This window comes from Pelophylax lessonae, assembly GCF_965119305.1.
Source record: "Pelophylax lessonae genome assembly, chromosome: 11".
Classification (NCBI taxonomy): domain Eukaryota; kingdom Metazoa; phylum Chordata; class Amphibia; order Anura; family Ranidae; genus Pelophylax; species Pelophylax lessonae.
The window spans coordinates 11998390-12014186 of NC_138778.1; the positions used below are offsets into that span (position 1 = coordinate 11998390).

A 15797-nucleotide genomic window follows, 5' to 3' on the forward strand; every position below is an offset into this window, starting at 1 on the left:
TTACCTACTTTTTTACTGTTTACTTTATTTTCTTACGTATTTACTGCATGCACTATTCTCAGCCATGGATCTATGCCATATGGCCAAAATCATGTGGACCTCCTATTAGGGATCGACCGATTATCGGTATGGCCAGTAATCAGAGGCGGATATTCACTTTTTTGAAAGTATCGGTATCGGCCACAAACTTGGCCGATATGACCGATATCTTCTTAAGGTAGGGCCTATTGGGCTGCCTCCGGAGGGGAAGGGGGATGGGGAATAGAGCGCTGCCTGATTACACAGAGCAGGGTTTTTCTGCTTACCCGTGTGCGCGCTGTCATACGACCCGCCTCCTGGACCGGCTCCTATGATAGACAGCACACTGGCGACGTCTATCATAGGAGCCAGTCCAAGAGGTGGGACTTCGTATGACAGCTCCCACGCCGGGTAAGCAGAAGAACCCCGTTCTGTGTAATCAGGCGGCGGTCTAATCCCCATGCACTGGTCATTCTGCATTGGATGGGGGCAATGGTCACTCTGCATTGGATGGGGGCAATGGTCACTCTGCATTGGATGGGGGCGCTGATCACTCTGCATTGGATGGGGGCGCTGGCCACTCTGCATTGGATGGGGGCGCTGGCCACTCTGCATTGGATGGGGGCGCTGGCCACTCTGCATTGGATGGGGGCAATGGCCACTCTGCATTGGATGGGGGCAATGGCCACTCTGCATTGGATGGGGGCAATGGCCACTCTGCATTGGATGGGGGCAATGGCCACTCTGCATTGGATGGGGGCAATGGCCACTCTGCATTGGATGGGGGCAATGGCCACTCTGCATTGGATGGGGGCAATGGCCACTCTGCATTGGATGGGGGCAATGGCCACTCTGCATTGGATGGGGGCAATGGCCACTCTGCATTGGATGGGGGCAATGGCCACTCTGCATTGGATGGGGGCAATGGCCACTCTGCATTGGATGGGGGCAATGGCCACTCTGCATTGGATGGGGGCAATGGCCACTCTGCATTGGATGGGGGCAATGGCCACTCTGCATTGGATGGGGGCAATGGCCACTCTGCATTGGATGGGGGCAATGGCCACTCTGCATTGGATGGGGGCAATGGCCACTCTGCATTGGATGGGGGCAATGGCCACTCTGCATTGGATGGGGGCAATGGCCACTCTGCATTGGATGGGGGCAATGGCCACTCTGCATTGGATGGGGGCAATGGCCACTCTGCATTGGATGGGGGCAATGGCCACTCTGCATTGGATGGGGGCAATGGCCACTCTACATTGGATGGGGGCAATGGCCACTCTGCATTGGATGGGGGCACTGGTCACTCTGCATTGGATGGGGGCACTGGTCACTCTGCATTGGATGGGGGCACTGGTCACTCTGCATTGGATGTGTGATTGAATGTGCAGAATATCGGCCCATATTGGCCGATACCGATACTTTGTGACCAAAATATCGGTATCGGCGCTGGAAAAACCATATCGGTCTATCCCTATCTCCTATCAACTACCTGACATCAGGAGTTTCCTGTGAACGAAACTGGTAATACTACAGCATAAAGGAGACGGAATTAACCCCAAGGGACATCCTTCTTGTGGGAGAACCTTCTGGGGTGTAGCCCCAGATAATGTTATACCCATCTGATATACACTATATGTCTTTGTGGACTTTGCTTTGTGCACTGGTCCAAATCATTTGGTGTGGGGTTGTTTTTGGGGGGTTGGCCCCTTATTTCCAGTGAAGGGAAATCTTAAGGCAGTGGTGTCAAACTCAATTTCATTGTGGGCCGCATCAGCATTATGGTTGCCGGTTGCCGGTTATATCTATAAGATTAGGTGTCCGGAGCGCCCCCTTACACCCTTACATGAGATGTCAAGACCCCCCACCCTTCCTTACATCACAATGCACCCCCTTACCTTGTGCTACTGCCAGGAAGAAGATGCGGTGGATCAGGGAAGAAGAAATTGCAAGGTCTGGAGGACGACCAGAGGAGGGCTGTAGTCAGCTGACAGAGACTGCTGAATGCTGAGACCAGGGGAGGAAGAGACAAGGTGATGTTGTGGCTGCACAGAGAGGTGCAGGATCTGTAGGAGGAGTTCTGCCCTCCTCTCTGCTGCAGACTGCTAAAAAGGAGGGTGGGCAAAGACGAGCCTTTCTGCAGCAGCACAGAGAAGGACAGGATCTGGCAAAGGAGTTCTGTCCTCTCTGCTGCCGACTACTGAGACAAGGTGAGTGCAGAGACAAGGGGGTTCTGCAGCTGCAGGAGAGGTGTGAGGGCCACATGAAATGGCCTGGTGGGCCGCATTTGGCCCGCGGGCCTTGTGTTTGACACCTGTGTCTTAAGGTGTCAGACATTTTGGACAATTTCATGCTTCCGAATTTGTGGGAACAGTTTGGGGATGGCCCCTTCCTGTTCCAACATGACTGCGCACCAGTGCACAAAGCAAGGTCCATGAGGACATGGATGAGAGAGTTTGGGGTGGAGGAACTTGACTGGCCTGCACAGAGTCCTGACCTCAACCCCATAGAACACCTTTGGGACGAATTAAGCGGAGACTGCGAGCCAGGCCTTTCTTGTTCAACATCAGTGCCCAACCTCACAAATGCGCTTCTGGAAGAATGGTGAAACATTCCCATAGACACCCCTAAACCTTGTGGACAGCCTTCCCAGAGGAGTTGAAGCTGTTATAGCTGCAAAGGGTGGGCCAACTCAATATTGAACCCTACGGACTAAGACTGGGATGCCATTAAAGTTCATGTGTGTGTATAGGCAGGCGTCCCAATATAGTATATATATTTTGACAATATTGTGTTAAATTTTAACAAAAGATAAAAATATCATTATAGTTTACGAACAATTCAATGTAGTGTCAACAGCAGCTCAACTAAAACGCGTTGCCTGACAAAGCTGTGTTGGAAATATAGGCAGAAGACCTGCCAGGCAATCGTTCCTTGCCCTTTATTTTACCCATTTTGGATGGAGATGCTTTTTAAAACAGGTTTAAATAAAGGAAGTGATGGAATTCAAGGAGGTACCATACTAATATGACCCATATTTCCACCCTAGGAATAAGAAAGAGTGAAAAGGCCTTACTGTACATATCTGTCGGTCCCAGTCCTCACCTCTCCAGCCACAAGACACACGATCTCCACAATCTGACTCAGCAGTTTCCTGGTCCGCTGCCTCTTATAACTGCCCATATGTGGTGCTTCAGTCATGTGTCTCAAGAGCGCCACCTGTCAGGAAGGGAAAAGCACAACATGAGCTGATATCTGCACTGATCTTCACTAAGCTGGTTCTTTTCTAACACTGGTAGTGCTTCAAGGAAATGAGAATAAAGTGTTGGTAGATGCAAAAAATAAACGTCTCATGTTTGCTTCCTTTTGCTCTTCTACATATAGCATTGAAAGCATTTATATATTAAAAAATGCCTTTTGATTCTGCCAGAAATCAATTTAGCTAGTAACTCCCTCTGCTCTCTGCTGCGCAGAATTCTCAAGCAGAGCCATCAGTCCTCCACAGTTCTCCCCCTACTAGACTACAGAACCCCACAATGTCATGGGTATAAGGAGATGGGGGGAGGTGTACTATAGTCCTAACGCACTTCCTGTCCTAACATGACAACAATGCTACTCCAAAGGGACAGTACAGCGAGTGAGCGTTGTCACCCTAGAACAGAAAGTGTGCTACTGGCAGGATCACCAGGAGAAAAATAAAGAGGAGAGAGAGCCCACAAAAAGGAGATTAATGCAACAACCACAACTAAGGACTGAAACTGCAATATATTACATTTCTATTTTTGGGTTTATATACCTTTCAAGAAATAACTGCACTGAAAGATGGTAATAATGAAGATTGGTTATTTCAACAGCCCTTCGTTCTAGAACAGTGGTCTCCAAATTGTGCCCCAGTGGCAAGACGTAGCCCTTTGCTCATCTCCATCCGGCCTTTGGGGCACTGCTCTCCCTGATGAACCCAGAGGTGGGGCATAATTTTTGCCACTGACACCAACAATGAGCCATTATTCCTCCCGCTGACATCAGTGATGGGGCACTATTCATCCCACCGACACCAGCATTGTGCCACTATTCCTCCTATTGACATGAATGAGGGGGTGAAATTCCTCCCACTGACACCAATGATGGGGCACCAATCCTCCCACTGACACCAACGATGTGCTTCTATTCCTCCTACTGACATGAATGAGGGGGTGCTATTCCTCCCACTGACACCAATGATGGGGCACCAATCCTCCCACTGACACCAATGATGGGGCACTATTCCTCCCACTGACACCAATGATGGGGCACCAATCCTCCCACTGACACCAACGATGGGGCACTTTTCCTCCCACTGACACCAATGATGGAGCACTATTCCTCCCACTGACACCAACATTGGGGCACTATTCCTCCCACTAACACCAATAATTAGCCATTATTCCTCTCGCTGACACCAATGATGGGACACTATTCTTCCCACTGACACCAACATTGTGCTATTATTCCTCCCACTGACACCAATGATGGGGTACTATTCCTCCCACTGACACCAATGATGGAGCACTATTCCTCCCACTGACACCAATGATGGAGCACTATTCCTTCCACTAACACCAAAGATGGGTAGCTATTCTTTCCACGGATACCAATGATGAGGTACTATTCCTCTTACTGACACCAACATAGTGGCACTATTCCTCCCCCAATACCAAAGGTGGAGCATTGTTTACTCCTACTGACCCTAAGACATTTTCTACTCCCGCTGGCCACAGTCCAGCCCCCTAAAGTTTGAAGGACAGTAAACTGGCCCTTTGTTTAGAAAGGTTGAATACCCCTGTTCTAGAACAATACTTTCCACTTCGTCTGAAGTTCTCCATAAAATAAGCCACAAACTCACCAGTTTGGCCTGTAGGACACATAATGTTTTCTTGTTTCGCAGAGAACATTTGGAGAAGAAGCATCCTTCTGGTGTCTCGGGGGAGGTATGAGGTTCAGACTCCGGCTTAAGAGGTTCCTGTTGGGTGACACGATAATCCTCTGGGGAGGAGCCACGTTTCAATGCAGAAGGAACTTGATAATGGTCCTCCATGATCTCTTCCTGTTCTACGTCGGGTAACTCCTGAACGCATTTAAATCTGCTGTTAAAATACATGTGGTCCAACTGCACCTTCCAGGCTTCCCCATAAAAATTAAACTCGTATTCAGGCCATTGGATGCCTCTGTCATAGGTATTCCAGCGAGGAACGCTGACTGAGCAAGACTGAATGGTCACCATAGTCAGGTCAGTCTGTGTGCCCATCTCTGTCTGTAAGATGTGTATGGTGGAGGTGCCGGCTTCCACCTGGGACCAACGCTCTTTTTTCTCAGCCTCCTTCTCTTCCAGGCGCTGCTTCTTCTTCTGAGGAACGTGTTTTATGGCGACTTCCACCACATTCCCAGGGAAGACTGTGGGCACGGCGTCCGGTTTGAGGACCACTTTGGCCCCCTGGGTCATGTAACTTTCGGGAACGAAGTGGGCCGAGCACATGCGGTAAGAACCCATTTTTGAAGACAAAATTTTCTCGGCAAAGTCATCAATGTCATCACAGTACTGACCAGTCTGCCGAAGCCACAGCTTTATCCGGCTGAGATCTTTGGGAAAGACGTGCAACGTTATGCCGGGGGAGAAGCAGTTCTTTCCCATGAAGTGCGGGCAGGATCGGAAGATACATTTAGGCATGGCTTCCACCTGCAGACAAAATCTGATTATTATACACAGCAGATAAAACTTTTAAAATAAATGCTCAAGAGTAGTGCACAAAAAAAATAAAAAGAGCAGCAAACACAAAAATAAGATATCTCTTCTATTAATAAACTGTGTTGCGCTAGATCAGTGAAAAAATTCCAGCATATGCATAATTAAATATTCATACTGTATAAACAGTACCAATGTAATAAATTAATAAATCTATAATCGTGTCCGCACAAAAAGCCTTAAAAAGTGCTCCAAAAATGAGAAAAGTAGAGTCCCCTTTAAATGTGCCAGATAAAAGGATTTCTTCCTTATTCTCGAAAAGCGCCAGTAGAATTCACCATCACCAAGACTAATAAAGATGCCAGCTTTCCAGACCACAATGACCCATACAAACAAAAACAAACAAATCAACGTTCCTCATAGTGGACTGGGTAGCTAAATGTAGGGGGACGCGGGAGCGCAATGATGCGAAGTGGAGACCGTGGCTCGACTATTCGGGCAACCCGGCTGTGCTTCCTTCAAGCCTTGATTAGGCCCTGTTGGTGGTGGCTGACCCGTCCTTAGGTGGACTCCCCCTGCCCCCCCCCCCCTAGACCATCCCCAGTGCCGTATCTTAGGCTTCTGGATGGCATGGCTGGCCTCGTAGGAGTGTGGAATGCGGCGGGCTCCGGATTTCGTCAGGTATGACGCGTTTCTACTTCTTCTCTCTTTCCCTTCTTTCTGTCTCTTTCTCCCCTTTACTTTCCCCTTTTATTGTATGCTGCTTACTCTACCTCAGATGGTTTGTTTGTGGACCATGTTGGACAGTTTGCCGGAGCTATCACTGCCTTCCCTTTTTGGGCCGCAGGGGGGTTGCCTGAGAGCCGCCTGTGTTTCCTGTGAGGACCCGGGCTGCTGCTGCGCTCCATCCTACTGCCCGTTTTGGGCGAAGGAACGGGTCCGCGGGGGGGGGCCCTGGTCATGGGAGGTCTGATGGAGGCTGTTGGCCCCCCTCCCCTGGGGTGGGTTCTGATCTGGGGCCCCTCGGAGCCAGCTTAATGTTCTGATTGGCACCTGTGGCTGTCCATAGTTACCCCCGTTTATGGCTCCCAGCATCTTGCCCTCTGTCCTATAATGGTTTTGAAAATGCAATTTGCCTGGTTTTTGCACTGCGTTCTGAATTGCAATACTGTACCCCCTGAGATGTGGCACTGTTTGGCCCCATCCTAATTTCTACCATTTGGTTTTGTTGTTTCCTTATTTGTGTTTATCTGTTAAACTAAATAAAGATTCTTTAAAAAAAAAAAATAAATAAATAAAATCACACTCACATGTGTAATAAAATATGTACATTTGAAATAAAATTGCCCGGCTGGTAGATCTCTTGTATTTCCGGTTCACTTCCGGTACACAATGACATCAATGGGAGGCTCCACCCTACGAGTTTCGTCATTAAAAGATGTCTTCTGGGGGGGGGGGGGGATCATATGAGGGCAACTGTACAGACCACCACTGTTCTGGGCAGACTCCTCACAGCCAAGTATGGCCTCCTAAGCCGTGGAGGCCTCGATCGGCTATGAGGTATTGTGTGGCCTTTAGTGCAGGTGGCCGGTTTGTGTGTGTATATAGAACAAGGAAAATGTATACATTTTTAGTTTTAGCTGTGGTCTTTGAAAAGTGGTGGAAGACTGGCGTTGGAAGAATATATACACTATATGCCTTTACACGCACATGAACTTTAATGGCATTGCAGTCTTAGTCTGTAGGGTTCAACCTAGGTGGATGCAGCATCGGTCCCCCCGCTCCTCTGCACTGAGAACCCAGCGATCGAACACCGCCGATCACTCGGTTCTGACAGCTTCCCAAGCAGAGAGCTGCTGTGAGTCACCGCTCTCTGCTCTGCCTCCTCCTCGCTCATTGGAGCGCTGAGCTGTGGAGGGGGGGGGAGTGGCCGGCTCATGCTCTCAGCAGCTCGCTGAGAGGCTGAGACGGGTGTCGGTCAGGGCACCTGGCGGATCCAAACTCCGTGGTCGTGAGGACGTGGTGCCTGGACCGACATCTGTTACGGCAGCAGAGAGCGGACTTCAGTCCACTCTCTGCTGAAAACGGGTCACAGGAGTGCAGAACTAAATGCACTTCTGTGATCCATAGGAGATGTACAGCCGCGCGAGCTTTGGCTGTACATCTCCTTTAACTCTTCTGGGAAGGCCGTCCACAAGGTTTAGGAGTGTGTCTATGGGAAAGTTTGACCATTCTTCCAGAAGAGCATTTGTGAGGTGAGGCACTGATGTTGGATGAGAAGGCCTGGCTCGCAAGTTCCGCTCTAATTCATCCCAAAGGTGTTCTACAGGTTGAAGTCAGGATTGTGTGCAGCCACCCCTGCTCATTGGCTAGTCAGTGGAGGGGTGTCGGTTGAAAGGGGATGCTAATGAGAATGTCCTGAAGATAAGTTATCATCCACCATGTCCTCTTGTCAGACAGTAAAGAGAGGAAGAGACTTAACCCTTTCTACACTTGTGGCAGTGTGGATTAAGCAGCCTAGCTGTTTCCAACTGATAAAGAAGTCCTGAAGATAGAAGTGCTCAACTAATATGAATAGTTACATAGTAGTTGAGGTTGAATAAAGACAACAGTCCATCCAGTTCAACCTGTGTAGGTGTGTGTGGCTGTAATCATCTCACATACCCCTGAATGTTCTGATCCTTGAGATGTACATCTAAGAGTCTTTTGAAAGCCACCATACTTCCCGCAGAAACCACCTCTTGTGGTAGAGAATTCCACAATCTTTTTTAAAGAACCCCCTGCGTTGCCTGATGTTAAAACGCTTCTCCTCTAATCGCATTGTATGCCCTCGAGTCCTCATGCAAACCTTTCTGCCGAATAGGTTTTTTTTCTATGCTGAGATCACCATTGAGATATTTATAAATTGCTATCATGTCCCCTCTCAGGCGTCTCTTCTCCAGGGAGAATAAATCAAGCGATTGTAAACGCTCCTCATAATTAATTTAGTTCACAAAGTTTATTTGGAACCCAATTCCAAATAAACACCAACCCCCCCCCCCCCCCCCACAGACTGTTTATTTGTGTGATGAGCCATCAGGAGCAAGGAGGGATTCATGGACTATATCTCAAGGTAACTGTATGCTGGTAATCAGGGGAGCCCGTCAAGTCCCTATTCAGCAGGCCCTGCGGGGACAGTGCTACAAATTAGGGACCGACCGATTATCGGCAATGCCGATATGCACTTTCCCCCGATATACCGGAATCGGCCCCTGAGGTTTCCGATATTTCAGGAAAGTGCTTGTACCGGAGTAATGTCTGCAGCTAGAGGCATCACCCCGGTACCGGCGTCCATAGCTGAAGGTCGGCTGTCTTGTAATGACAGCCGATGCGGCTGAGGAGCCGCTCGGCTGTCATTACAAGAAGCAGGAGGGAACGCCCCCCACCCCCCCTCCTGCCACCTTCCGCAGCTTGCCCGGGTCTCCCGTCCCACCTGGGAGACCCGGGCATCCTACCTGCACGGCCGTCGAAGGGAAGACCCGATCAAAGCCGCATTTGGCTCCATGTAAAAACCCGGATGTGATGTCATGACATCACTTCCGGGTACTCAGCACCAAATTAAAAAAAATGTCCGCATTCAAAACAGCCAAAATTGGCGTTTTGAATGCTTTTAAGTGCAGAGGAGGAGTTTGAGGTCTTTTAGACCCCCAGATCCCTCCACAAGAATACCTGTGAAAAATAAAAATAAAAAATGTTTTAAAATGTCAGAAAATATCGGCCAATACAGATATCCGATGACGAAAATATCAGTATCGGTAATAAAAAAACGATATTGGTTGATCACCACTACAAATATATTGTTCCCTGCCTCTGAAGCTTCTTACTTTTGCTGTAAAAATGAAAAGGATTATTCTGGAGAATCGTCAAATTTTTTGGACTATTATCTTCCATGTCCCTCCAGTGCTGTATTTTGGCCTAGGCCAACAAAGCCAAGGCCTAGGGTGGCACTTTGCAGGGGGGCAGCAAAAAAATCCACCCCCTCCACCTGAGACTCTATTGGCCACTGGTTGCTAGAGCCGCCTCTCTCACCCCCCTCTCTCTCTCACTCACCCCCCCTCTTTTTCTATAAATATATATATCTCTCATCCTCCTCTATCTCTCTCATCCCCCTTTCTCTCTCTTTGATTCCCCCCCTCTCTCTCTCACGTCCGTCTCTTTTACCCCCCCTCTCTGTCTCCCTCCCTCACCCACCCCTCTCTCTCTCTCTCCCTCACCCACCCCCCCTTTCTCTCTCTCTCTCTCTCCCTCATCCACCCCCCCTCTCTCTCCTTCCCTCACCCACCCACCCCCTCTCTCTCTCTCCCTCATCCACCCCCCCTCTCTCTCTTATCCCCCCTCTCTCTCCTTCCCTCACCCACCCCCCCCTCTCTCTCTCCCTCATCCACCCCCCCTCTCTCTCCTTCCCTCACCCACCCCTCTCTCTCTCTCCCTCACCCACCCCCCTTTCTCTCTCTCCCTCATCCACCCCCCCTCTCTCTCCTTCCCTCACCCACCCCTCTCTCTCTCCCTCACCCACCCCCCTTTCTCTCTCTCCCTCATCCACCCCCCCTTTCTCTCTCTCCCTCATCCACCCCCCCTCTCTCTCCTTCCCTCACCCACCCCCTCTCTCTCTCCCTCATCCACCCCCCCTCTCTCTCTTATCCCCCCTCTCTCTCCTTCCCTCACCCACCCCCCCTCTCTCTCTCCCTCATCCACCCCCCCCCTCTCTCTCCTTCCCTCACCCACCCCTCTCTCTCTCCCTCACCCACCCCTCTCTCTCTCCCTCCCTCCCTCATCCACCCCCCCTCTCTCTCTTATCCCCCCTCTCTCTTTCTTCCTCACCCACCCCTCCTCTCTCTCCCACCCCCTCTCGCCCCCCCTCTGATGAGATCTCAGGGGTTCATGCTGGGACTTGTAGTCCTTCAATTTTGGAGGGAGTCACAAGGAGTGGGGAAAATGTACATGGGGGGGCACTTAATTATACTTAATTATAGTCTTGCCTGGGGCAGCACAAAACCCAAATACACCACACCACCGTGTCCCTCGGATTTTCCCTTCTGAAATTGAGAATTTCCACTCCAGTAATCTGTACGGAAAGTTTAGATTTTAGGTTTCTTTATATGGATACTGTTCATGTGTGCTCCTGATGAAGATATTTGAAGCATTCGAAGCACGTTGACGCGATTGTCGCCCCGACGAATCGCGGTAAAATCCCGCAAACAGAATCACGGGACGCCTGTCACCGAAAATAAGTTCTTGTACTTTTTCATTGGGCGATAGGCGTCCCACGATTCTGTTTGCGCAATTTTACCGCGATTCGTCGGACAACAATCGCGGCAAAATTGCACCGCGTTTGGGGTGCCATTGCAAGTCACGGGAATCGCACGGTCGTCCCGCGATTTCCAATGATTCGGGATTGCGGGCAGAATCTCGGCCCACGACCTCAAATGTGTGAACGGAGCCGTAAAGCAGTTACATTTATTATATTGTAGCTTAGCAATTCTTAGATGTGATGGCTGCATTCCTTTTCTTTTTTACACTCTCTTTCTTCTATTTTCATTTAGTGATCCAGCCAGTTATTTTTTTACAGCACAAGCTCTCCAGATGTATGTATCAGTTTACATGGATGGGACAAACCAATTAACACTGGCGGTTGTGCTTACAAAGATCAGCTTTTATTTAATCGTGTAAAACCTTTATCATGAAAGGGAAAAAAAAAACTGGTTGCTGTGACGGATTAAAACGTGTGAGCTGGAGTTTGGCTTCAATTTGTTAGTGTATCCAAATCTGCAAGTACATCTAAAGGCCCGTACACACGTGCAGATTGTCGGCCCAAAAGATTCGGCCAGCGACCGATCGGCCGATTTTCGGCTTGTTAGTATGATGCTTCCGACAGCCGACAGCGCACTTTCGGCCGAACAGAATCTGTCGTGCAAGCATTAAAATTTTTGCATGCCGACACCAGAACGGCTGATTGTTCGCCAGTCAGTACAGAATTCGGCCGACAGACAGCAGATTTGCAAGACTGGGCATGCTCAGAAAAGAAAAAAGACAAGGAAAGTTAACCATCACATGACATCACTTCTGCAGTCGGCTGTTGTTGGCCGACAAAATTCGTGTGCAGTCTTTTGCAGTTTTAAACAGACACGACAGCCCTGGACAAAAGACGGCCGATCGTTCGGCCGACGATCGGTACGTGTGTACGGGGCTTAACACTCCCCTCCCTCCAGACTGACAATGCTGCTGTCTTCTGTGCCTCATGTGCTCCTTCATCCAGAGTTGCGTCTCACTAATATTGAAGGTGTGTTATTGGCCAGATCACCAGGTGAAATCAATAGGGAGAAAAAAGCCAAAGAAAAGAAAACTAATGCAGCCGCCACATCTAATGATCGGTAAGCTGCAATATAATACATTTTTGGTTTATTACTGCTTTAACTCCTTCCTGCCCAAGCTTAAGCCAAAGGACGGCTACAGTGCGGGCTTACTTTGCCGAGAGGGCATACATGGATGTCCTCCCGACGTAGGTATACGTCAGTCACGCGCCTGCAGCTAGGGGGCGAGCGCACGCCACTGGCGGCGTGCTCCCTCCACCACTCGGCAGGAGGGGCTTCGATGCACCGGGCCGAAAGCTTCGATTGCCGTCTGACACCCGCGATCGCTCCTCGCTGAGAGAGAACGGTCGGCTGTTGTAAACACATCTGACCGTTCTTCTCCCTGCAATGATCACAGAGCGCCTGTGATCCTTCTATATAGGATCACATGTTTCTGTGGTCATTTCACAAGCCACACCCCCTTACAGTTAGAATCACCCCCCTAGGCTCACATTTAACCCCTTGATCACCCTCAGTGTTAACCCCTTCCCTGCCAGTGTCATTATTACAGTAACAGTGCATATTTTTAGCACTGATTACTTTAGTAATGTCACTGGTCCACCCAAAAGTGTCAAAAATGTCAGTAAGCGGTCCGATCTGTCCGCCGCAATGTCGCAGTCCCGATAAAAATCGCAGATCGCCGCCATTAATAGTAAAAAAAAAAAACAATAAAAACTACATAAATCTTTCCCGTAGTTAGTAGGCACGATAACTTTTGCGCAAACCAATCAAAATACGCTTATTGCATTTTTTTTTACCAAAAATATGTAGCAGAAAAAAAATTGGCCTAAAATGATTAAAAATTTGGATTTTTACATTTTTTTTTTTTTGGGGAATGTTATATAGCAGAATGTTTTTGGGAATGTTATATAGCAGATTGTGAAAATTATATATTTTTTAGAGTTGTCGCTCTCTTTTTTTGTTTATAGCGCAAAAAACAAAAATCGCACAGGTGATCAAATACCACCAAAAGAAAGATCTGTTTGTGGGAAGAAAAGGACATCAATTTTATTTTTGCACGACCGCGCAATTGTCTGTTAAAGTAACGCAGTGCCGAATCGCAAAATATGGCCTGGTCATTAAGGGGGCAAATCCTTCCGGTCCAGAAGTGGGTATTCTGCATTAGAAAGGTGAATGTACACTTCCACCCGTATCTGTATGTGATGGCTGCATGTTTGGTGCATGCAATGTACATTTGCTGAACCATAGAAAGCATGTATGAATTAAAAAAAAAAAAAGGAAGCATGCTGGGATATGTAGTACCACAGCAGTAAGGAATCGCAGGCAAAGGCATGCTGGAAGTTGTAGCTCTACAGCAAGCTAACTACACTTAGCAGGGATGGCTGGTAGTTGTAGTTCTTTGTTGAGCCACAAGCCCATGGTGTACACAGCAGACTGATGATGATGGGAGTTGTAGTTCCACAGCCCCCCCCCCCACCCCAAAGACAACCCAACCCTGGAATAAGTGTCAGCCTTGTGTGCAGCAGGCCATGCTGAGACTTGTAGTGCCCTGAGCTGATGGTACAGAACGCAGACACACTCACACACAGGCTGGTACAACACAATGAATGTCACTGGTCTGATAGATGATACCTGATTGTTGCAGCAGATCCTCAGTCCCCCACACACAGGAAGTTCAATCTGGAGAGACAACAGAGGTTCCAACTGGCTGGGAGATGACAACCCGCATCACTTCCTACTTTCATCACGCGGGATTCTGGGAAGTGCAGTCTTTCAATCCGTTAGCATGGATGGATTGCAATTCTTTTCTAAAAGATAAATTTCCAGGTTAGGCATTTAACCACTTTACCACCGGAAGATTTTGCTGTCTTACGTCCAGGCCACTTTTTGCAATTCGGCACTGTGTGACTTTAACTGACAATTGTGCGGTCATGCAACGCCGTACCCAAACAAACTTTACTTTCTTTTTTTTCCCACAAACAGAGCTTTCTTTTGATTGGTATTTGATCACCTGTGCAATTTTTACTTTATGCGCTATTATCAAAAAAAAGAGCGACAATTTTGAAAAAATAACAATATTTTTCACATTTTTTATATGAAATTCCCCCCCAAAAAATTTAAAAATTAATTTTTTTTTTAACATTTTAGGCCAATTTGTTTTCTGCTACCTATTTTTGGTAGAAAAAAAATCGCAATAAGCGTATTTTGATTGGTTTGCGCAAAAGTTAATGCGTTTACTAACTAAGGGAAAGATTTCTGTCATTTTTGGTGGGTTTTTTTTAACGAGTAATGGCAGCGATCTGCGATTTTTTTTTGCGGGACTGCGACATTGGGGTGGACAGATCGGACCCTTGACTGACATTTTTGACACTTTTGGGGGTACCAGTGACATTACTACAGTAATCAGTGCTATACATATGCACTGTTACTGTAAAAATTACACTGGCAGGGAAGGGGTTAATTTTTATTGGTGATCAAGGGGTTAAGTGTGCCTGGTGCTTACTAACGTGTGTGGGGGGAGGTGACTGAATGACACAGGGACAGATCGCAGGTTCAGCTATGCTGAACCCTGCAATCTGACCCTGCCTGTCACTTAGGAGATCCGCCCGCTCTCTTTACACAAGCGGGCGGATCTCCACACTCGATCCCCGACGATCCTCCCCTGGCCCGACTCCCGCTGTGACTGACTACAGCGGGAGCGAGCCTCCAGCGGTGCGCGCGCGCCGCCCACGAGGGGAGGGGTCCAGCGACGTAGGTCTACAGCGCTGGACAGAATCGAACCACTTTGCCGCAGTACAGTCAACGTGACTGGTCGGCAAGTGGTTAACCACTTTAAAGCCCCGTACACACGAGTCGAAATTCGGTCGGGAATTTTCGTCCGACGACCGATCTGCCGATTTTCGGCTTGTTAGTATGATGCTTCCGACAACCGACTCCGACTTTTCGGCCGAAAAAATTCTGGTGTGCAGACTATAAAATTTTTGTCCTCCGTCAAAACACGGCCGATTTTCGTGCAGTCAGTACAGATTTCGACAGGGCAAAATCTGATGAGCAAGACTGGGCATGCTCAGAGAAGAAAAAACACAAAGAAAGCAATCCAACACATGACATCACTTCTGAAATAGAATTTTGTCGTGCGGGAAAATTCGTGTGCAGTCTAGAGCACATTCCAACCAACAAAACACAACTCTGGACAAAAGACGGACGACCGGTTGGCGGAAATTCTTTGCGTGTGTACGAGGCTTAAGACCGGAGGATTTTGCTGCTCAATGACCAGGCCCTATTTTGCGATTCGGCACTGCGTTATTTTAACGGACAATTGCGCGGTCGTGCGACGCTGAACCCAAATTAAATTGACGTCCTTTTTTCCCCACAGAGCTTTCCTTTGGTGGTATTTGATCACCTGTGCGATTTTTATTTTTTGCGCTATAAAACAAAAAAAGAGCGACAAAAAAAAAAATTTCACATTCTGCTATATAACATTCCCAAAAAAAAAAAATTAAAAATCAAAATTTTTTTACATTTTAGGCCAATTGGTTTTCTGCTACATATTTTTGCTAAAAAAAAATCGCAATAAGCGTATTTTGATTGGTTTGCGCAAAAGTTATTGCATTTACTAACTATAGGAAAGATTTATATCATTTTTATTTTTTTTTACTAGTAATGGCGGCAATCTGCGATTTTTTGCGGGACTGCGACATTGCGGT

At 48.1% G+C, this 15797-nt stretch overlaps 1 protein-coding gene across 3 annotated transcripts in view; it reads right to left on the reverse strand.

The window, feature by feature from the left end:
• The window catches only part of LOC309567098 (uncharacterized protein), a 62591-nt gene extending 48779 nt beyond the window's left edge, over positions 1-13812 (reverse strand). For 2 of the 3 annotated variants that reach the window (XM_082272427.1, XM_082272425.1), the window contains exons 1-3: positions 13723-13812; positions 4904-5734; positions 3127-3240 (exon numbers count right to left, since the gene is read on the reverse strand). In XM_082272427.1, the coding sequence (XP_082128553.1) occupies positions 3127-3240; positions 4904-5725 (936 nt within the window). In that variant the 5' untranslated portion in view covers positions 5726-5734; positions 13723-13812. The remainder of the gene's footprint in view (positions 1-3126; positions 3241-4903; positions 5735-13722) is intronic. The other variant, XM_082272426.1, reaches the window with a different exon arrangement.
• Between the last annotated feature and the right edge of the window lie 1985 nt (positions 13813-15797).